We start from the raw sequence: 24,021 nt of genomic DNA on the forward strand, positions 1-24,021 counted from the left end.
ATATTTATGTTCACGTGTGCTTCGACCCAGCAATGTACATACTCATATTACAATTATAGTCATAAATTAGCATCAAGAGTTAAGTATCTGTTTTTTTTTGTTTAGGACATCCCAAATGCGGGTTTGTTTCCTCTGGTAAACAAATTCAGAATTATTAACATAATCAACCACCATTGTTACGAGTACCTTGCATAGATACCATTCTTGTAATCCAGATGCAGATATTTCAACTCTCTGACCTACAAGCATTGAATGAAGCAGTTACTTCATCTCCAATCAGTCTGCAAAGAGATTTGGTTCGATAGGGGTATGAATTCAGCATTTTCTCACCACTCTTTTTCCGCCGTTTAGTGTCAAAAAATCCACTTGCAAATGCTTCTGACGCTCTTGCAGTCAAGGGCCGAACCCTCATACTTTGCCTGCGTATAGTGATTGCATTCTCTAGTAGTGCACTTGCATTGTTTTCTTGTGGCTCAGTAGATTTGCTCTCTTTTGGACCAGAAGTTAAGTGTGATGAGGCCTGTAAAACTGTTGATACTTTAGCAGGCTCTCCTGTAGGGCATTGAGAACTTGAACCATAATGAGCATTTTCTTCAGTTTCTGAACCATTCAAAACTTCACTGCCTGTTTGAAGGATATAATTTGTATCCGTGTTTTCTGGTTGAACTTGGAGCAACTGTAAGCCTAAACCCATCTCAGATGTTGCTCTGCATCCCCTAGAATTTGGTAAAGTGTTGCTGATGTTATGTGCAGAAAAAGAATCTCCAGCCGAAAGACTAATACAAATGCTTCTCTCAGGACTTTTTTGACTTGAAGATGATATGGTTGTGACTCTTTTTGATGAGTTTGCATCTGAAGTGGCTTCATAAGTTTCTTCCTTACTGTTCAATATAAGTATTGCTCCTTTAACTTTTGATCTGCCAGCTTTTGTTGAATTACCATATACAGTATCATCTTTGCAGTCACTAAGTAACTTTGATCTACTCTGCTCCCACGATGAGGACAGAGCATCATTCTGATCAGGATTTGATGCCTCCAGTGTTCCGTAAAGCTTGATTTTCTCATCTGAATTTTTATTATTAATTGCAATGGTGGTGGACTTGTCTGGTTTACTATTCAACACATCCCCCACTAAACAGCATTTGCAACCTTCAAATTGCTCAGTTAGGTGTGATGCTGAATAACTCTCCTCTTCTGTTTCCAAAGATACCTTCTGGAACATCTCTGAGTTATTAGCCAAAGACAATGTCACTCTCCTTTGTGTTCTAGGTGGTTTTTCAGGTTGTGATGTCAGGCTGGTATCAACTACAGTAAACATACAAGAGTCTGAATACTTTGTGTAAAATCTTGGTTGAAGATAGGTATGGGAATGTTCCACATGCCCAGTTTCTACTTCTCCATTCTCAGAAGTGGACAGAATTTCAGTTTTCCCTTCCGACTCACTCATGAGATCACTTTCTAGTTCAAGCATCATTGGACCTGAAGCCACATTCCTTAAAACTTCACTCACAGAATCAAAATAATGTATTCCTTTGGTGAGTTTTCTCCTTGAAAACTTCTGCACACCTGGGATAAGAAATACCAAAGACTGTCTAAGCCCAAATAAAACCTGGTTCTCTGGCTGTTCAGAATGCCATCCTCTAGCCAGGAGACGAGGCCACACAGCTTCCCAAAACAAGTCATCTCTTTGAGCTTTGCTAAGCCTGAAATCTCCAGTCAAAAATTTGAGTATGTCTTCAGTGGAAAGAGAGGAGCATGCCTTGCCTACTGGAATTTTACAACGGGAAAGGACTTGGTTCGCTTTTGCTGGATCTATGAGTGCTCTGGTAAGATCCTGTTTACCTTTACCAATTCCCACAGCTTGTACAAGCACCTCTGATCCTGCTAAACCTTTCAACTTTGTAACAAACTCTTCCATAGAAATTCTTCCCTCATTGAATTGCTTCATTATCTGTTCATTACAAAAGTAACATTGTAGAACACATACCAGTAAAAAGCAGTCAATTCAAATTGTCAAAGATTCAAAGTAAGTATTAATTTGAAAACTATGTAACTGGGTATTTAAAATCAATTAATTTTAAGTTTTGCATAAAGACTCGAGCATTGTTCATATTACTGCATGCTGTCTTTGCATTTTACTTCTAGGCTATACACGTTTCAGAATCAATTGGTCAACTTTGAGCTAAGTTAATTGAGAACAACAATTTCATTGTTTTAGCCATAAGAAATGTTGCCGGACTGCAATTAAGTCTATATTTGATCTAGAATAAATTCAATTAATTTTAAAAAATACCATAAAATAATAGCATCTTTCCATTACTCTATGACATGGGCAATGTGTAATTTCTACATTTAAACAATTAACATAATTTGTGGCAAAACAACCATTACCTCTGGGACCTCATCTTTGGAAGAATCAGATATGTGTGGAAGCAGGCGTGTCAACAATTCCTGTTGCCTCCATCCAGAGAAAATGCGCTGCCCCTGGATACACTTTCTGCTTCTTGTCTTCCTAGATTCTGCCCATCTGCAATATGACTCTGTCCTGAAGAATATTCCATAATAGTATGATAAAATATCCTTTATTTCTTTGGTCTGCACAAACCTCTTCACAGGATTGAAATTTTTCCCAAAAATATAGAGCCCAAGGATAAACAGATCTTCCTCAATTTTACTCCAGGGTGCACTTGACCTACCAGGCACTATCATGTAACTTCTTGAATTTGTGTCTTCTATGTTATGCATCATTTCAAGTGGATTTTGGCATCTAGAACCATAACTCTGTTTACTGGGGTCCAAAAAATCAATTTTGATTTTCTTGACTCTCTTCCAACTTACCCTGCTCCTTTTTCTTCGTTGCCCTATGCCATAGTCAAATGCATCAGGCACATTCTTGGCTGTCAAAGAACTATCCTCTGCTCTTATGATGTCTGTTTTGATATTTATAATAGAAGAATCTATGTTGTGCTCTGTTAATTGGGTAGTGTCACTCAGATTATGGACACATCCTTCGTCTGTTAGCTGGAAAAAATCATGTTGATGCAGTACACCATCTGTTTTACTTTTAACAGATACAACTGACAAGTAATCCTGTAGGGCATGTTCATTGGCAATGGTTGGCCCATTCACATACGTCTTCTGGCACTCCTTTACACTAACTGAGGGGTGAAAACTAGAGATCTGCATTATTGGCAAAGACAATCCTTCTATAAGCCACTGTTCAATGTTCTCATCCTTGTTACCCTTAAAATTCAAACTTTCAGCCACTCTAGGTTGATAACAGTTCACTGGGGGTTTAAATGGTGGTACATTGACTTGATATTTGTCTCCAATTCGAGGTAAAATATGCGGAATATTAGAAAATTCATCTGAATTAGTAGAATCCGATCGCTGTAACAGACTTTCGGGCATTTCTTCTATTTGTCCTGACTCACCACTGCTTTCCTGAGCCAAAGAGTGCATTCTTCTATATTGACAAAAGCAAGCTTTTCCTCACTGATCTGAACAGAGGATCAATATGTTTTGAGCACAAATACATGCAGATGAAACCCATCCAAAATATTTACTACATAATAAGTACTTCACATGGGACATTGATGATCATTAGAATAAGCACGCTAATATTTGAATAAGTTAAATATTTATGTATTTTGAATCCTAGTCAGATTTCAAGATAATCCAATTCAGAGGTAATCTACGTTTGTTTCACTGTGCCTATAAAATACAGTTTTAAAATGTTAAAAGCTTAGGGGTGTCAAAAAACATTCATAAATATGCTCACATCCACTGACTTGTACTGAACTAAGGACCAGAAACAAGTATTGTAAAAGAAGTGACGAATTGATTAAAAACCCCTAATTTTTTGTTGTACTATAAAAGGCTTAAAGTAACAACACATTGAATGTTCCGATTAGATATAGCACAAACTCTATTGAGAGACAGGTTCTCCTGTAATTGTATACTATAAAAATATTGCTTGGATATGTAGTGCCAAGGTTCATAGAATTCCAAGTAAAACCAAGTCCTGACACGCTTGGAAAAATACAAGATTGGGTATTTAGTCTCTATAAAAGATGGTTGTTTTATTGCCATTAAGCTGAAAAGTCCACATAAGTGCATGGCACTTACAATGTTTGCTACTGATTGTAGACTACCAGATTACAGCATAAATATTAGCAGTAGTAACTATGAACACAATAAAATGCCGGATAAGAAGAGAATTTCATGTAGGTAATCTCTTTACAATTGTTTGGTACAGGGAGCGCCCAAACAGCATAACATCGCTGACATAGACTTGCTTCTTATATGATAGTACTTACAGTTGGTTAAACAACCATCAACAACCGAACACAAGAAGTTGCATTACTACCTAATGCCAATAAAGCATAATGAGTTGGCTTTAACAAAATATTATTAAAAAAATGGTCTACACGGTGAAACGTCGAAGCACACATCACAATGTCTACAACAGGCCACCAAATCTCATAGTAGCTATGTTTAGAAAAGGAACAATCCTTAGTGAAATAGCCATTGTTTCACATTGTATCACTAAATGTTCTCTATCCAAACTATCCACTCTTCCAACCATATAAAGAGTGCGAAGGGAAGGGAGAGAGGGAAATTGTGTTAATAAAGTATTCAGAATGCTGAAAATATGGGCTAAAAGTCTATATTAAAAGGTTTTAATAGTTAGGTTGCAAACTCAAAGATGTGTAACGACACCAAACCATCAACCATACACTATTTACTAAAACTACCGACATTGCTTGCAGTTTGCATACAACATATATACCAAGAAAAAATAGGATTTGTAAGCCTTTAGAAATTATGCACACAAAAGCCCTGCTGAAAATTTTGTTGCAATTTATGACTAATGGTGCAGATTCTAGAACTACATAAAGATGTAAAATGTAAATAGAGCAAATCAATAATTATACACACTAGTTGTTGCTGCAGTTTCAGATAGCCATGGTTTGCTGTTCCGATAGAGTAAACATGGAAACTACTGTTAGCACATTTCGGATCATGGGAATATCTGGCACTGAAGAGGCATGATAAACAAAAATGTTTTTACTTTCACCAAAGCTTTTCTGAGTTCTGACTTAGACAGATATCTTTCTTATGACCTAACAAGGATGTTTTTTATTTTCTGAAGTTTCTCATTGACAAACTATCTTATGAGGCTCTTGTTAGGTGTGGAGTTTATGGAGGTACAAAAGCTGAAGTTCTTTGTCCTGAGACTGATTTGTTGTAATTGGCTTTTTGAGGCTACTAATATCCTGTTATAAGGTGGGTTTCTCAAGTCACGACACTGCTTTCTGATCTAATCGGAGAATGAAGCATTTGATTTCTGACCACAGGTTATAGTCATTTTCTTTTCTCTTTTAAACACTATAGAAGCTGTCTAGAAGATTTGAACTCAATTTGTAAAGTTACCAACTTTGTCAAGAGCACAAGATTTATGTTTCAACGTGCTGATTGCTTAATGAAGATCCGGGAGATCATCTCAACCTCTGTGATCATCCTTGATAGACATTATCCTTTTTTAACCTATTGGTGTTATTCTAATGCAATAATCATAGGTTTTGAAATTGTCACTTGTCACAAAATGTAACATCTGCAAACAAAATTGCCTAGCCAATAACCCATATTGACAACAATGCCAAATGTTTCACATGTTACTTCTTGAGATGGTGCTCATATATCCAGTATATTCTGGCCCAATACTAATGGTTCATCTTCTTGCAAAAATAAGTCCAGAAAATGATCCTTTATTGACTCCTCACTATTCCTTTTCAGAACAGAGAGATAACACTCAATTAATTAGCCTTATAGGACTACTAAATTAAGCCAAACTTTTCATCTTAACAAAATTGTTGAGCAGTCCACCGAGTTGAGGATGCATTTTAGTACCATAAAGGACTCAATCCTTTGTTTGAACCATAAAAGTTCCAAAAGAATTGTGGTACCTAGATTGTGAATGTTATCCAAAGTAGCATTACCCATATGGAACACATTACATTTCCCCAAATAATGCTAAGAGATGATATTTGAACTGAGTTTCAGATACAATCAACTAAATTAGAATACAATAAGAATTTAGCACTTATATTAATATGAGACAACATAAAGGTAGTACCCTGCATCCCTAATTAGAACATAGATTATGATGAAAAAGAGTTTCATTAAAGAAATACAAAGCCATTGGTTTTTGGCCTTTAAGCGGTAGCCACCATCATAGTGCTTTGGATATACAAAGAAATGTAGCTATAAGCCTATAACTATCACAATAGCCCCCCATAAAAAGTTAAAAACAAATAGGTACAAAGCAAGAGTGTTGATTTTCCCAGGTTTTATTGGGATGTATTTTAATGTATATATCTGATTCAATCTGATACTTGCATTCTTGGAATTCTATGTGTTCTCAAATTGAATAACATTATACTATATATATTCCTTTGGAGAGGCATGTCCTTGAATGGACATGTCTCTCCTTTAATTATAATAATTTAATCAATATTATAATGTTTCATCAATCAATTATTAATTTAGAATAATATAATAGATTAATATTGAATATTAAATTTTATATGATTAATAATCATATAATAATATATTATTATTAATCAACATATATTATATGTATTCTAAATGATCATTCGACTGAAGCTACAAACATTAACACTCCCTCTTAGCTAGGGAGGATGATAAGACATAATATGTAGTGATCTCCCATGTCAACACTTATGGCCCTCACCATAGCTACACAAAACATAATTAACGCTCCCTCTTAGCTAGGGAAGATAAAATCAATGCAAATGCATTAAGTCTAGATTAATTATGGAATAGAGAAAATATTATCTCACTATGATATCAGAAAGTATGGTATAAACAAGAATATCAAGGCACATGATATTCACCATAACTCAAAAATATCATCTCATGATATTGGGAGTATTTGCATCAACCATATGATGCTCATCACAGGGGACCATAGTCTCAAGGTGTGAATTTTCCTCCGTCGGCGATTCTATTCACAAGATCTTGCGTGGATTGCCTCAGTCGGCGATTCTATCCACAAGCTCTTGTTTGGATTGCCTCAGTCGGCGATTCTATCCATGAGCTCTCACATGGATTGCCTCAGTCGGCGATTCTATCCACAAGCTCTTATATGGATTGCCTCAGTCGGCGATTCTATCCATGAGCTCTCACGTGGATTGCCTCAGTCGGCGATTCTATCCACAAGCTCTTATCAGTTTGCCTCTGCAGATGCGAAGACCAAGCAATTATATCTTCTACGTTCACCACATGTATCGTATGTAATTTTATTCAACAAGGGTGGCGGATATATATCATTTGTCTTCATTGGATCGTGCCTCCACAGGGGGTCGCGATCCTATGTGGAACCACGTGGTTCCACATAGGGTCGTGACCCCTGTGTGGAGCCACGATCCTTCTACACCAGTGGGATTACTTAAACCAAACATAACAATAACAATAACAAACTAGTATGTTAGTTTAATACTAAATTAAATCGCAAGTATAAAATCGAATTTTCTGGGCGCTAAAACAGATTACGATTTTAGAGTTACGACTGAGACTAAATTTAACACTCCCTCTTAGTCTTAGGAGTATAGACCTAAAACTTAATTTAGCTCAACACTAATCTCATGATAATTACATCACCTAGGCATGAAGAATCAGCCTGTGATTCTAAGGATATACTCACTTTGATATCCCTGTTTTAAGTATTAGCCTGTGATACTAAGGATATACTCACTTTGATATCACTGTTATAAGTATCAGCCTGTGATACTAAGGATATACTCACTTTGATATCCCTGTTATAGTATGTGCACTGACATTAATCCACTTACATAATGTCTACTATAACTTATCATATTACTGATATTCAAATTGTTTGATTTTCAGTTTATATGATCTTCCAAACATTTATAAGATCGTCACCTTACAATGTTAAAATACAAGTGTTCATTAACTAAAGAATTGTCATCCTTTAGGAATGAACACAGGGAAAGGTTACATAATTCATATACGCAAGTATATGACCAAGAAGTTTACATAATTTTAGACATCAATTACATTTTAACCATACCAAGATACCTCCTGAAGTGATCAATTTACTCTTGCTAGGGGTTTGGTGAGAATGTCAGCTGTCTGATCTCCTGTATTGACATATTCCAGTCTTATTACCTTTCTCTCTGTCATGTCTCTTACATAGTGATATGGGATCTCAATGTGCTTGGATCTATCATGGAAAACTGGATTCACTGAAAGTTTAATGCAGCTCTGATTGTCACAATGAATGACAGTAGGCTTCAAACTTTCACCAAACAGTCTTACTATCAATTTCCTCAACCATACGGCTTCCTTAGCTGCCATGGATGCAGCTATATATTCAGCTTCTGTGGAGCTCTGAGCTACGGATGATTGTTTTTTGCAGATCCAAGATACCATAGCTGATCCCAAGCTGAAACAACATCCTGAAGTGCTCTTCCTGTCTATCACGCTTCCAGCCCAATCTGAATCAGAGTATCCATGTAGGTTCAATGCAGTGTGTTCATAATGCAGTCCATAGTCCAAGGTACCTTGAAGATATCTCAATATATGAATTACTGCAACCAAATGTATTTCTTTGGGTTCAACCATGTGTTGGTTGAGTGCATTTACTGCATAACATATATCAGGTCTGGTATTGACTAGGTACATTAATGATCCAATAATCTGTTTGTATAATGTTGGATCTGCAAATTTGGAATCTGCTATAGCTTCTTTTAGTTTATGTAGGTTTGTTTCCATAGGAGATGACATTGGCTTACAATTCATCATTCCAAATCTCTTCAGAATGTCAATGGTGTATTTACCTTGATTTAGATAAATACCATCTGGTTTTTGCCATACTTCTAATCCAAGGAAATAATGGAGTAGACTTAAATCCTTCATCTCAAACTCTGAAGCTAGTTCTTGTTTGCATTTTGCAATGAGATGATCTTCGCCTGTAATTAATAAGTCATCTACATATAATATGAGTATCAACATTTCACCTTTGATTATTTTGAAATACAGATTTGGATCAACAATGTTCTTAGAGAAACCTATCTCTAATAAGTAACTGTCAATTCTTTCGTACCATGCTCTGGGAGCTTATTTTAATCCATACAGTGCTTTCTCTAACTTGCATACATGTGTTTTAGCATTATTTACCTCATAAGTGTTTCACCTTCAATAGTGAAAATCCCTCTCAATCACTATGATCGAAATTGTCACAAGTTGACTGAACCATCTTCTCCCCATGAAGCTCAAGTTCTTGTATCAACCTCTTGTCCTCTTTTGAAATGTCAAACTCCCTCTGCATCCGGTCTCAATCATCAATTCGTTTATAAGCATCAATTTATTTCTCCCTTTAATTCAATTTTATTGTGCTTTCGTCCTTAAGTTTAAAACATTTCCTCTCATAAGGTGAGCCCATATAAGAAATATCACGCATGAATCATCTCTCATCATAATTCCCTTTGAATGATGTAGAACATTTTCATAATTTTGATCAACACTTTCATTATGATCTGCCACACACAGTCGTTAATAACTTTTGCAATTTACCAAATTTATCCAATCTCTTCGGTGAGATGTTAGAAAAGCTAATTACAAACATTTCCTTTAAGTTATAGCGAGATCCAATGGTTAAAACAAAAGTTATGACATTTTTCCCAAAACTGCTAACCCTAGGTAGGGTTTCAAGTGACCTGCACCAAAGTCGTCATATCTTGCACAAAACTGAATAAAATTTGATGAGATAAACATATTTGAAAACTAGAAACACAGATCTTTCCATCCATATATTATAGTCCTCATTTTGAGGCCAACCAAGGGCCGTACAATGGCATATTTTAGACTGAAAATTCTAAAAAAACTGAATTCTCCAACCCTCTCCAACCTCCAAATTAAACTTCACAGCCCTAAGCTCTGATACAATGTTGATTTTCCCAGGTTTTATTGGATGTATTTTAATGTATACATCTGATTCAATCTGATACTTGCATTCTTGGAATTCTATGTGTTCTCAAATTGAATAACATTATACTATATATATTCCTTTGGAAAGGCATGTCCTTGAATGGACATGTCTCTCCTTTAATTATAATAATTTAATCAATATTATAATGTTTCATCAATCAATTATTAATTTAGAATAATATAATAGATTAATATTGAATATTAAATTTTATATGATTAATAATAATATATTAATATAACATAATAATATATTATTATTAATCAACATATATTATATGTATTCTAAATGATCATTCGACTGAAGCTACAAACATTAACAAAGAGATCCTTAAACGAAAAATTTCTTTGAACTAGTATTGTAGGCACAGATTTAGCACAAGGCTCAATAGAACATCATATATGACCTTCTGAACAACCACGGAAATTTGGATTAGTCTTCTCTGCCCATGTGTTCGGAACTTAGCAAGGATTCCTTGTAACAACTTTCTTCAACAATCTGCACCCTAAAGGGCTACTAGGATGGTTATGAGCAGAATCACTTTTAAGGTTTTACAAGTGTTTAATTAAAAGCTAAATAATAATTTTTAATCCATGTCTATGATCAGGATCCATCTAACAAGACTGTGAATACCGATTAGTGCTCTTCCACCTTATATGGAATATATATCCCTCAGTAGCTTGAATAGTTGGTCTTTACTACATAATAACATGTATATCACATCCCTTGACTAGTTTACTTGACTGGATGTTTTTTCAAATATAGCTCGTCAAATTTTCAAGTCCCAATTACTTTATAAAAGTGAAGATAGCAAGGCACATGTTGATCCATGTGGTGGAGCTCTGTAGCACCAGCTGGGACAGCTGACTTTCCAAGGTCATAACTTGTGACTGTAGCTTGAACCTGCCCCATTCAAAAGGCATTGGGAAACTTGTATAGATTCAGAGAACATGACGAAAAGGAGCTTAAATCTGTTATAGCAAGTTCCTCCAAATACCATTCAGGAAGGTCCAAACATCACAAAATACGATTCCTTCCCAAATTCAAATGAACCTTCCAAATTTGTTTTTACTTACCTTCCAAGTAGAAGAGTGGGGTGTCATGACGTATATAGATCAGGCCTATAATCATCCACAGATTATATTGGGGCATTGTAACATGAAGGAATATCATCATTCACAGCAGTGATTGTTTAAGAGGAATAAAAAGAAATGCCTCTTTCCAAGGCTATTAAATAATGACTCAAGGTGGTGCTCCTTCGGGAGATGGCATATCAGAGTTCCCATTATTTGCCTTTCCAAGCTCGTCATCATGTTCATTTATGGCTTCTTCATTTCTTGCACTAATATTCAAAGACCTTGACCTTGATCTTTCCTCTTCTAATCTACTGCTGAGGACTTTACTGTTTGCTATGGGTGGTTCTTGGTGGTGGATGTCAGGACCCTGTCTGTTAAAGACAGACCATGCGGAAGGGAAGATTGGTAAAGCTGGTTACTCTTCTCTTAAATACAGTGCCTATGGAAAGCTTTTGTTGGTGGTGGCCCCAATGCTAATTATCATCTCCTTCTAGGTTGGTTCTGTTTTGTCTGCTGTCAGTTTTTTTGTTGTCTAGTTTGGTTTTTCTTTTCATTTGGATTGCTGGCATAGCTCCACCCATTCTTTTCTTGTAGTTGGTTCTTTCTAGGAATATGTTGGATAAAATATTTAAACACTTCCTTAGCTGCCTCCTTGGTAATTCTGCTAAACTCCTTAGAGATAAGGCAAGCAATACATGTAAATGTTTGGCTAGAGAAATGCCAAAATGGCTTCTCAGCCCACAACAAACAATATTTAAAAAGAATTGAAAACCTTGGGCAGAACCCCTCCCCCCCTCTCTCTTCTGATTCTGTTGCTGCTAGAGTTCCAGGAGTCGAGATTCCTCTTCCGCGAGACCCTTTCCAGACTCTTAACAGATATACCATTTACAGCAACGCTGTAACTGTAAATAAATTCCCCATGTTGTGGTTGACCGAGGAGCATGGGAGCAATATTCAATCAGTTAAAAATACAGCCAGTGAGCAATTGAAGCATGATGGTTGGGACATAGTAAGAATTGAATACAAGGTAAGGGTCCTCTTCCAAGCTGCAGGTGGCGAGGGCATCCCCTGCTCTTCAAAACGCTCATCTGTCATTCCTGCCCAGGGTATGGGTGATAATATCATAGTTTCCATTATCAAGAATTGTTTGAAGAATTTCAACAGGAAACAACCGATACGAGGAAGCTGGTGTAGTTTCCACGGCAGCAAATTAGCTTTTAAACCGTCCAGCAAAACATAAACTCTTAATAAAGTAGGTAGACATATAAGAATATGGATAATTTGCATGAATTTTTTTTTAAGGACACGGATATCTTTGCCGTTAAGCGCAACCTGATTTCAATCCCTCATCCTTAAATATGCATTTATTACATGTTGAGTTGCGGAGTGGACTCAAAATGTCAGAATTGCCAACTTCAGACAATGTTTGTTTCTGAACCCAATCATTGAAACTTGGATTGGTAAAGAAGAACCCGATGCCGACTAATATCGTTCGCTATCCATGAAGATTCTGCAGCACGGGTGGGAAGGATGTATTCCGCTGTTGTTCCTCCTACTCATGCGCATTTTTTAGTTTTGTCAGATAAGCGTACCATGAGGGAAAGCCACTATTTGGGAGTCAACCATTGCACAAACCGGTGACAGATTTGGTAAACTCCAGGTGAATTACCACTGGACCAAAACCAGTAGATTCGTTGTGCAGATATTTACCGAACATATCTTCATGAAGCTGGTCCACGTTTTTTCGTGAGGTTTTAACATCCTGGCGGTGGTTAAGCCATCTACAAACCTATCTGGTTATCATGGTACTGTTATACAGGTTCTGTAGCAATTATAACTTATATTTCTTACTTTGATAGCTCTATTATCCTTATAGTTGGTGAGATGGGTAACGATCCTTTGCAGGCTAAATGGCTAACCCTGGGGACTAAATGAGTATAAAGTGAATATATAGCTTATCCATTCGTTTCCAGCAAAGAAAATAAAACTTGAGAAACTAGGTCAATACCAATCTCTGAAATCTATCTGGGTAAAGGTTCTAACATTGTTAAGTTAATTGCGAAGATTTGCCTGGTGTCTGATGAGTTTCGATTCTTTAATGGCCAAGTAATGACTAGAATTTAGCTTAACAAACTCCAACTTGCAACTGTAACATGCATAACTCTACGCCAAAAAAAGAAATAGATAAAATCCTGCAGATATGGAAGCTACCTGACAATATCATATGAGTGTTATGTCTCACAGTAACCTCTGCAATTTTGATCGCTCCTTGTGCTGCAAGCTGCCACCGAGATAAAACCGGCGCACCCATAAAAAGATAGATCGTGAATCAAATTTCCTCGAAACTCTCCGCTATGTATTCGTTGGGTTGAGGTTGTATTAATTTAATATTATCTTCAAATATTTATATGTGAGGGCGCTTCAAGAGTTATTAACACTAAAAAGTAAAATTTCGCTGCATTTTTATCAAGATAGGAGCCTATCTTGATAAAAATGCAGCGAAATTTTACTTTTTAGTGTTAATAACTCTTGAAGCGCCTTCCCTCCTATCTTGATAAAAATGCAGCGAAATTTTACTTTTTAGTGTTAATAACTCTTGAAGCGCCCTCACATATAAATATTTGAAGATAGTATTAAATAATAATAATAAAGATGTGGGGTTGGGATTAAAATGACAATTAAATTTAAGTAATTAAATGTGATATTTATTTAAATTTTATCTAGAGAAATGTATTTTATGAATATAAAGAATTGACTTGTCAATAGTTGAAAAATAAGATTTTTTATATAAATGTATTAAAATATTGGTTTAAATTTGTATCTAGAAAATTATAAAATAAAATTACAAACACTCTAAATTAATTATATTTCACTATAGTTCAAATAAATTTACACTTAAAAACTGATTTGATGTATAGAATTGACATATGGTTGACTTTAACATGGGTATTGGCTCATTGTACCTATACCATCTCAAAAGTTGCTATTTAAGAATCCTACACAAGAATTCATTTTCCCTTGAAGTTCTACAAGAACTCATTGAACTACTTTTAAATAGAGAAAAATATTTAAAGTAATATAAATTAGCATATACCTAAACCTCTCAGGGTTGAGATGTTGGAGGAGTCACAAATCACTTCCAGACCATGTTAACTTCCTCCTTCAGGAAGAGAAATCCAAGATCCCCACTAATGATTGAGTGGCTGCTAAATGCTTCCCTCCCCCTCCTTTTTTCACTTGGATTTATAATTCAAATAATAGGAATATTCCTTAGATCCCTTCGGATGAGGTGGTGACTCGTTCGGCCAGGCTAGAGATGATGCACGTGTTGTTGTGCTGGCATTTCACTTGGGCTTGCAAAGCCATGATGAAGCACGATTGGATTGGAAACGTGTTGGCTGCCACCGATATCTGCTGGCTCTTAATGCCTTGTAACCAGCAAATCATTTCTAAAAGTGACTTATTGTTTTCCCATGCGCCCAACCTCATTTCTCATTTATTGACGTTGGGCTCGTACATTCCCCATTTTCTCTTCCTGGCTTGCTTCTCGAAGGGTCTTTGCAACTTCATTTGTTTTATGACTAAGGAAGCTTTGTTGGCGAGCGAAATGGGGGACGACAGAGTGAGATATGAACCGGACAATCCGGGTGATTTTAAAAATGACCCTCTCGTCTGGAATTTATGTGTTGAAGGTGGAATTGTTGATTTTCTGGACTGCCTGAAGGGCCATGATGAGCAGCTCTCGGCTGCTTTCGCCTCCTCCTAGTCTGGAAGATGGGTCTCAGTTGGCGGCATTACCTTTGATGTTTGTGAGGAGACCATTGCCCAAGCTATGAAGCTGACCCTGGATGGTCGTCGCTGGAAGCATACCAGCCATGTTGCAAACAGTGAGGGTTTGAAACGGTTTTTCCGCAACCATGAGGAACCTGTCAAGCTGCAAGGTGGGTTTGCTCGGGAGGAGCTCACGCACCCATGGAACATGATCTGCCTCATGATCATGAAATACTTCACTCTCGAAGGCAGGTATAAGGTATTCTACTACTACCGTTTGCCCCTCCTCAATCACTTCTGCAATAATGATTTGTTTTGTCTGTCGTTTTATTTACTACACTCCTTAGAGAGCTCTGTTAAGGACACTATGGACCCTAAGCATGGGGATAAGCCTCCTTTCCTCCTCCACCAAGGTCTTATTTACAGGTTGTATAAATTTCATGAGGCTCTCTGCCCCCCTAGGAATCTTTCGCTCTCTCAGCCCCCAATGTCGACTCCCGAGCATCTCGCAGCCCTGTCTCTGGCTTTCCCTAGATTCTTCCAATATCCCTAGGAAGGCTTTGCCACAACCATCATGTCCTTGCCTGCCTATGCCTCGGTTGTTTCTCTTTCGACGGTCTCCCCTAGCCTAACTCTACCTGCCTCCCCCAATGCTTCTTGCTCCCTGTCCAAGGGAAAAGAAAAACCCCCGCTAAATGCAAACGCATTGTCTATGATGACAATTCTTCAGCTGAGGACACTGAGAACGACAACCCTTCCCTGGACTTGGAGGTTAAAAGGAGATCCTCCAGACTTGCTTCCAAAGGCCACAGGAAGAAGACCCCAGTTATTGAGAATCTGGACTCTGAGGAGGACCCCATCGGAGACAAGAAGGAGGAGGGCCCTAAAACTAAGGGGGCCCCTGATGGGGATGCTGATAATGTTAATATGACTAGGGACCCCATAGCCCCGACCATTGTTGGTGCTATTGACATGACTACCCCTGAAAGGAAATCCCAGGAACTCATTGACGATAAAGATACGACCCCTATGAACACAGACATTGAGGGTCTTATGAGTGTGGAAATCCCTGACAACAATGCTCTGGATCTTGGAAATTTGGATAAGGATTTAAACTTGGCTGAACAGGTGATGCATTCTATCCCTCTGATGGACCTGGTTAAGGATACTGACAACTCCATTGCTGATGGCAAACCCAAAGAAACTACGGAAACTATTGATGACTTGGTTGCTGAGAACCCCCAGGAGGCCCCTACTCTGCAACAAATGGAAAAGTTGAGCACGGATGTGTTGGACATCACGCAAAGAATTGAAAACCTCAGCCCTGTTCTTGATCTGCAGTCTATCAAGGAGGAGGTCAAACAACTCAAGAACAAGATGGAGACTTGGGAAGCCCAAATGGTGGGCCTGAACAAATTCCATTTGCAGGTGTTACACAGCTCCGCACTCACCCTCTCTCTGTTGAGGGGACGCTATGCTGACACTGAGGAGGACAAACAAGGGGCTAGGGACCTCTACAAATTCTTGTCTACCGAATGGAGCAGTACCATGGAGACCACTGAGGTGCACAAGGCACCCCTGTAGCCTTTTTGATGGTTGGTGCTGTTAATTGTTGTTATTAGTTGTTTCTACGCTATGATTGATAGTTCTCACTGCTTTTTTAATCAAAAACATATACTTTATAAAATTTAAATTTGAATATATATTAATTTATCACCACTTTAACAATCATATTATATTTTTAGTAATTATTATATATTAAGTTGTGTTAAAAATATAATATTAATTCATTTATTTACAAAACTATTTAGTTTAATTTTATAAATAAAAACTATTTATATATTTATATAAAAATAAAATATTAATTCATTTATTTTAAATTATTAATATTCAAATAATTTAAAAATAATACTCTAAAAAAATAGATAATGATTTCAAAAATATTTTTTTAAATATTTATAATTAGTAAAATAAAATTAAGAACTCCAATATAATTTTATCAAAAGAAATAATTTGATTAATTTAATTTAATAAAAAAACAACGCCAGCCATTGAAGACCCAGAGTCTATAACATATCACTTTCATAACTGAACAGACTGACTATTTACAAAAGATTTCATGCCAAAAGAAAAGCCCTAAATAAAATTATACGAAATCTATCCCGCAGTCAGAGAAAATATACTGCATTAACAGGAGAAATCTCATGATCAATACAAAAGATAACTTACTGCAACAAATTCATTCATCATTTCAGTCTAACATCACAGCCATGAGAGAATCCGTCCATTTCCAAACGTTCAAATAAAAATTTAAATGATTTACGTCAGATGCAGAAATAAATCTCTGGTTTTAAAGTAGATGAAAAGGCTTTTGAGTGAGAAGCTACCTGTGTATATTTTACGAGCTCTCTGTGCTGTTTTGCTCCGTGTGCTACAAACCAGAGGCGAAAAAAGAGGGAATATAACAGGCAGAGTTTCTGTATTTTACACAGTTGAAAGCATTATAATTTAGAATGTAAAGTTTATAATGATATCTGAATTTAAGTAATTCAACAATAATTTCATGTAGAATTTATTCAAAACAGAAATCTATTATCAAATCAAAAAATCATTACTCTGAAAAATGACAGGATTTACCGTTCTGTAGACTGTTCGTTGCAGACATTAATAATCTTCATTCTATTCTTTATAGTGTACATCAGCTTCTAGAGAGGGTAGGAATATGTTTAATTTTAAAAGTACAGTGATTTTAATAATGAAATGGAATCCGTCAATGCGATTTCTCGCGTACCTGTTTTTCCAGTACGAAGGGCCGCTGTATTAAAAACAGTATAGCATACGATATTTTTCTTTTTTAATTAGTTTGTAGTTTGAAATTTCTTAGTTTAACACTATATTAGATATTTTTCGTTTTTAATTAGTTTATAGTTTTATAATATACTTGTAAATTTATAAAAATTAATATTTGTTTGGTACGTTTTATTTATTATTAATTTGATTTTTAGATAAATTTTATTGTAATGATAATTGTTTAGTTAGTTATTATAAATTATAAGTAAAAAAAAAAATTATTTTAAGTAAATATTTATCTTTGTAAATTGACATGTAAAATTATTTAAAATTGAATAATTATTAATTATTAATTAATATTTTTTTCTTGTTCAATTTGATTGATCAATATTTTTCATTCTTTATTTCAATTTTCACACAAAATAAAAAGAAATAATTATTTCAGTCTACATATTATTATGATCTCAAAAAATATATATTTTTTAAATTATTTTTACATTTGATGCAATTCACCCACATTTTCTATTAGCAACCAATTGAGTTGTGAGTTGTGTAGACCAATCCATCCAAAGTGCCATGCAACAATTACACAATATATACTTGTGAATGGAATTATTTGCCTAATGTGTAGGTAGTGACAGGTATCCTAAATTCATTGATTGAATGTACTTTCACAATATTGTATACACTTGGTTTTTGATGAATTTTAACATGAAAGTTATTGCTAGCAAGCAAATGATACCACAAAGACTACTTAATTGGGTTCGCTTGAATTAGGCTTATGTATAAGAGGTTCAATTTAAATAACTTCAATGAAGCCAATAAGAGGTTTTTAGAGGTTTGTACAACATTGGCTAATGTTCAACACTGTGATTTCATTACAATTTACAACTTAGCACCTACCTCGAACATACATTATGATGTGATGCTACTTTCAAATCACAAGACCCTCAAATTGCATGCAACCATGCATTTGCAATTGTCCTACATAAGACATCCTCCATGTTGGATATATGGTATAGTCATCCTCATGTCTATTGTGTTATGGGATGCTCTCGTGGAGGTGACTATATACCTCTTTATAAAAAAAATTTGTAAAGTGAATATAATGGTAGAATTTAAAATATTTGAAAGTGGCCACCAAACTCGATCTAGATGTTGTTTGGCAACTATACAAGAAGTTGAGGAATATAAGGAGACAATCAAGCATAGTAATTGATCACGCACTTTGGATGAAGCCCAAATTTTAGATGGTAGATAAGAGTCTCCACTAACAACTTCCATGCTAAAATGGATTTCAAAAGTTGCGTTGGAGATATATGTTACTCATTAAGCAATCTGGCTCATCATGGAAACCATCTTTGTATTAGGGTTGATGCTTTATACATGCACAATTATTGTCAAATGACATGGAAAAGGGTAGATATTCCAATGTCACTCTCACAAAAGAGGGAAGGAGGATCGTCCTACTTTTACGTTGTGAGGATTAGAATTATAAATTCATTTGTTGGTTGCTCAACTATTGGTGAAAGGGCACAGAAAGCAATGACCAATAAAATTGTAACTAATGTAGTGATGGAATTGCAAAATACACACACATTGAAGAGAGACTCAAGACGCCAATTTTTTAGTAAGTCAAAATAAGATAATGATAGAAATGTTATCGAGGATAAAGGTTCTCGATTTAGGAGGCTAGTGTTGGAAAGAGATGGGTTTAATAGATTATTTGAGAAAATTTCAATAGTTTGGGTTCCATTCAACAATGGTGTTGACCTAAGAGGAAATCGTTGATGTTTTCTAATTTGTTACATGACTTGAAGATGACAATGTGAGTTAAAGACACGAATAGATAAATGAATTAAAATAACTATTATACATTGCCTTACCTTCTCATCTCATGGATTGAGCTAAAGTAAAGGTACCCTTCTGCACTTGATTTTTTTTATGCACTCAAAATGTTGATTTCTCTTTGTTATGCACGCAAATATACTTTGGGTGGGATCAGGGGGCGGGAGAGGGGGAGGGGGAGGGGAGGTGTAAATTAGCATATACCAATTTTAACTTGAAAACTAATGCAACATCAAAATCATTAATATATCTCATAATATCATTAAAACAATTAATCAAGTGGTAAGAACATTCACACATTAACACATGAGATCACCATATTTACATGGAAACCTAGAAGGGAAAAACCACAATGAGAAAAGCTACATGGATCTACAACCCAAATCCAACCTCACAAAATAATAATGAACTTAGAATTATTTTGTAGACACCAACCTACAGGAGGCACCAATCCTCTAATCCAGAGAGTTAAGTACCAACTCAAATTATGAGGCACCATTCTCAATTATAAACTTGAGATATAGGAAATGCAAAAGAAATATTACGTGAACCTTCCAAACTTGATCTTCATCACCTATGTAATCTAATATACTTCAAAACACTCGCATTGTGTGTATAGAATATGCATCTTAGTTCACACATTTCATCACATATGTACTTCTATTTATTGTGTATGCAACTTGCACTTGACTTATTCTTCCACTTCTCCCCCATTGATATGAGACTTGTTGGTATTATTTATGCATTCCAATATTAATTACACCTTCATGTCAGCCTAGAAACTGATTATAATGTTTGCAAGTCTGCCCAAAGTAAATCCCTTAAACCAAATGTGTAGTTGGTTGGTCCTAACCATATGTTCACATTACACCAGGACTAAGAACATGTTATGTGTTTCTCAACATAGACTCAACTGGTCCCAAACTACCTTCACACATTTTCTCTAAATGGCACACATTTCTTTAGCGCATCCAACAGAAACATCTACACAGTCAATAAGCTAGCATAGTGTACATTTTGTCACTTCTATAACTTTCTATTTATTTGACCAAGTTATTTGAAACTTGGATATAATATGTTTTATGTGTAACTTTACTTCCAAACTGCAATCCATAACTACCAATTGTGGTAGAATGTGGTACCAAAAACTATGACTATGTAACATAGTACAAATACTGTGTATGAGCAAAAGAGCTCCAAAACTTACCACAAACATTTGCAAATACCCTAGACAATCTAGATAAACTGATACCAGTGCATGATGATAACATTAAGAGAGTTATCCAACAATACTCTAGACTTTGTCCTTCATTGTACTTAAATACTCTGACATAAAACAATCTCTTTGACATCAATTCGACAACACTATATTCAACAATCTCCCCCTTTGTCATTGATAGCAAACAAAAAATGCTTCCCCTTCAATTAACACTAAGCCATTATCTATATAACTCCTCTCTAGAGCACTTTTAAAATTCTCTTTGTCCATTGCATCAATGGAAAAATGACTTAAAGCATTCCTCTGAACAATCCATGCACTATTACCATATGTGCTTCACTACAAGACCATCTCTTCTACTTGTGGTAGGGAGTCAAAACTCCCCTTGACCTTGTACTTCTTGAATTAAGAGGAGAGAGATCTCACTCTCATCTTTTTCCTGAGACTCTCAAATGTACCATCATACTCCATTTTTTTGTACCATGGCCAACTTTCATCTTTTATCCCAAAGGCATTCTATTTCCTTGATCTCAATAAGGTTATCACTTTTTGTCTTGCATCTTTCCACAACAAGCTTGTTGGAATTTGCTTCTCTGATTTCACACTCTTCTGCATTGGATGAGGAAATGTAACCTTTTTCATCTAATTTGTTTCTCTTCTCAATTTGTGTATGTAATATGGTATGAGCATTGATTAATCTTTCAAATTTGTATTCCTCTTGCTTTCTTTTCCACACCTTCTTAGACTCATTCTTTGATCAGTAGAGGTGCTTTATTTCCTATTTCGTTTAGAAGTCTTCACAAAACCACTTCCAAAACCACTTCTGCAAATCCTTCCAATGTATCCAAAATTGTTGCACTTGTAACATAAGACATTGAAATCAAAAAAAGTTGCAAACACATTTCTACTCATAAAGTCATTATTCCTTGTAGGGAACCTTCTACATTCTACTGCCTTATGACCAAAATGTTTGCAATTAAAATAATAGATAGAAAAGAAATGATTGAACCCAGTATAATGAGCATGTTCTCCTTCATTTTATTTTCTGAATGCCTTCTTCTATATACGAGCTTGAATGAATGCGACATCTTTCGTGTTGTCCTCGATCACCTTGGATTGATTAAATTTTGGACTTTTTGAGTTAATCTTATATGATCTTGTACAATTGTCTTCATGGAATGCTCAATATCTTTATTGATATGATTTTCATCAAATCCAATTGTGGTGTTGATGTGCAATAATCTCTAATTGTTTATGATCTCATCTAGTATCTCAATACATTCACTTCAAATTCTTTCTTGGCTAATTGTTTGCTTTCTCCAAATCATTTCTCAAGGATACTACTTCCACTTCAAATCTTTCACAATCCTTCACTTGGGCCTTTAATTTTTTTTGTTATTACATCTCCCCCTTTTTCTTTATCCAACTAAATTTGTAGATTTATGGTCATCTTCTCAAATTTTTCAACACTATGTTAGTTTATCTTTTATTTTAATATCCTCTGAAATTCGTAATCCTTATTTTTCAATTCTTTTCTTAAGATTCTTGATATCCATGTGAGCATAATGAAGATCTTCCTTAAGATCCACTTCAACTTCTTCTTCATCTTTGACACACATGGTTTTAGCATTACCATATAGTTTTCATCACCATAAATAGAGCTCCTTCCTTTTTACTTTCACTTTCAAAGGTGCACTAATCATACTTAATAGATTTGTAGCCATCTTCCTTATCACAGAAGCTCTTCTTATGAGTATTCTTCTTTTTATGTTTTGACTCCCTTTGATCATCACTATTTATTTTGAACGAATAATTAGAAGCAATGTGATCAATTTCACCACAATTTATGGAGCCCCTTTTTAATTTCTCACCAAATTTTCTTCTTCAAGATCTAATTCATCATTGAAGTCTAAATCTTCATTCTCATTTGATGCCCTAAAATTTGACTCATTTCTTGAAGTTTTATCATTCACAATTCTAATCTCATATGCAATTAGGATCCCATTTAACTCATCTATTTTCAAACCATTTAGATCACTAGCTACTTGAAAGGAAACTAAAGTGCAGAAAATGCTTCCTAACACTAATCTAGTGGGGGAGATAACACAATTTTTCTTACAAATATCAAACTATTACAAGCTAAGAAACACATACAAAAGGTGAAGGAGATATACAACATGCAAATAGATTAACAATAATCACACGATATATTATAGGGAAAACCCTCTCAGGAGAAAAACTCCACACTCCAAAAGCCACTCAATATATTATTTAGAAATCAACGATAAAGTACAATATACTTGCAAAGAAAACTTCTCACATGAGTATCACCAACTAGAAATCTAGAGGTAAATCAATAGCTATAAGACTCTCCTACACACAACATCCATATCATGCACCTAATATATAGGAGATGCAATACATGAAATCATCAAACGGTATTACAAAATAATGAGCTAAAACCACCCAAAAATTGGCACCCAACTAATCTCCAATCCAAGATGCCCTGTGATGTGTCAAAACACACACCAACATGTGTAACCCCCCTTTTCAACTCATTTATGTGTCCAACACATTTTTATATTTCCAATTTTGGGAGACCCAACTTCTGGATGACATAACATTTGAATTGGGTGTCTGATTGACAAACCATTTGAAGTGTTGAAAAGCTCACAATGTGCTCTATCTTGAGCTATAGCCTACTACATCAGTTACAGACACTTTTAGGATATTTATAACCATCTAAGGCCTTCAAAGTTGAATTCAAAACTTTCATTCACAACTTTCAAAAACAAAAAAAATTATATCTTCAAATATCTAGACATGATCTTGCAACAAAATTTTACCAACATGCTTATCTAACCAATCTGAAGCTTTGGGAATTTTTTTGGTGAATTAGGTGAAAAACTATGGTGAAAAAATTTGCTTGGATTTATTTCCCAAATCCAACCTCACAATATAATAATTAACTTACAATGACTTTTTAGGCACTAACCCACTGGAATTTCAACCTAATATGGAGACACCAATCTAATTTGCAGGCCACAAACTATAGGAGACGCCAGTATTATAACCCAGAGAGTTGAATCCCGACTTAGATTATGAGGCACCAACCTTAATTATAATTAAGATATAGAAAATACAAAAGATATATCATGTGAAGCTTCCAAACTTGATCTTCATCACTATCTAAACTTATCTACTTAACACTCTTACTATGTGTATAGGATATGCATCTTAGTTCACACACTTCATCATATTTGTGCTTATCTTTATTGAGAATA

The 24,021-nt window shown here is 35.4% G+C and overlaps 1 protein-coding gene across 2 annotated transcripts; it reads right to left on the minus strand.

The window, feature by feature from the left end:
* Positions 1-125: 125 nt before the first annotated feature.
* On the minus strand, positions 126-17,659 carry LOC131073967 (uncharacterized). Of its 2 annotated transcripts, XM_058010499.2 has the most exons (4): positions 17,518-17,659; positions 17,268-17,357; positions 2,392-3,500; positions 126-1,951 (listed from the first exon to the last, which is right to left on the minus strand). In XM_058010499.2, the coding sequence occupies exons 3-4, from the start codon at positions 3,460-3,462 to the stop codon at positions 227-229; spliced, it is 2,796 nt and encodes a 931-aa protein (XP_057866482.2). In that variant the 5' UTR covers positions 3,463-3,500; positions 17,268-17,357; positions 17,518-17,659; the 3' UTR covers positions 126-226. The 2 variants fall into 2 exon arrangements, with proteins under 2 accessions (XP_057866482.2, XP_057866481.2); XM_058010498.2 differs by lacking the exons at positions 17,268-17,357; positions 17,518-17,659 and adding an exon at positions 13,321-13,536.
* Between the last annotated feature and the right edge of the window lie 6,362 nt (positions 17,660-24,021).

Source organism: Cryptomeria japonica, chromosome 9 (assembly GCF_030272615.1).
Source record: "Cryptomeria japonica chromosome 9, Sugi_1.0, whole genome shotgun sequence".
NCBI lineage: Eukaryota > Viridiplantae > Streptophyta > Pinopsida > Cupressales > Cupressaceae > Cryptomeria > Cryptomeria japonica.

Coding starts and splice junctions, on each gene's coding strand:
- LOC131073967 (XM_058010499.2), bottom strand. CDS start 3,462: ATGCACTCTTTGGCTCAGGAAAGCAGTGGTGAGTCAGGACAAATAGAA. Junction 1,952..2,391: donor CCAAAGATGAGGTCCCAGAG/GTAATGGTTGTT, acceptor TGTAATGAACAG/ATAATGAAGCAATTCAATGA.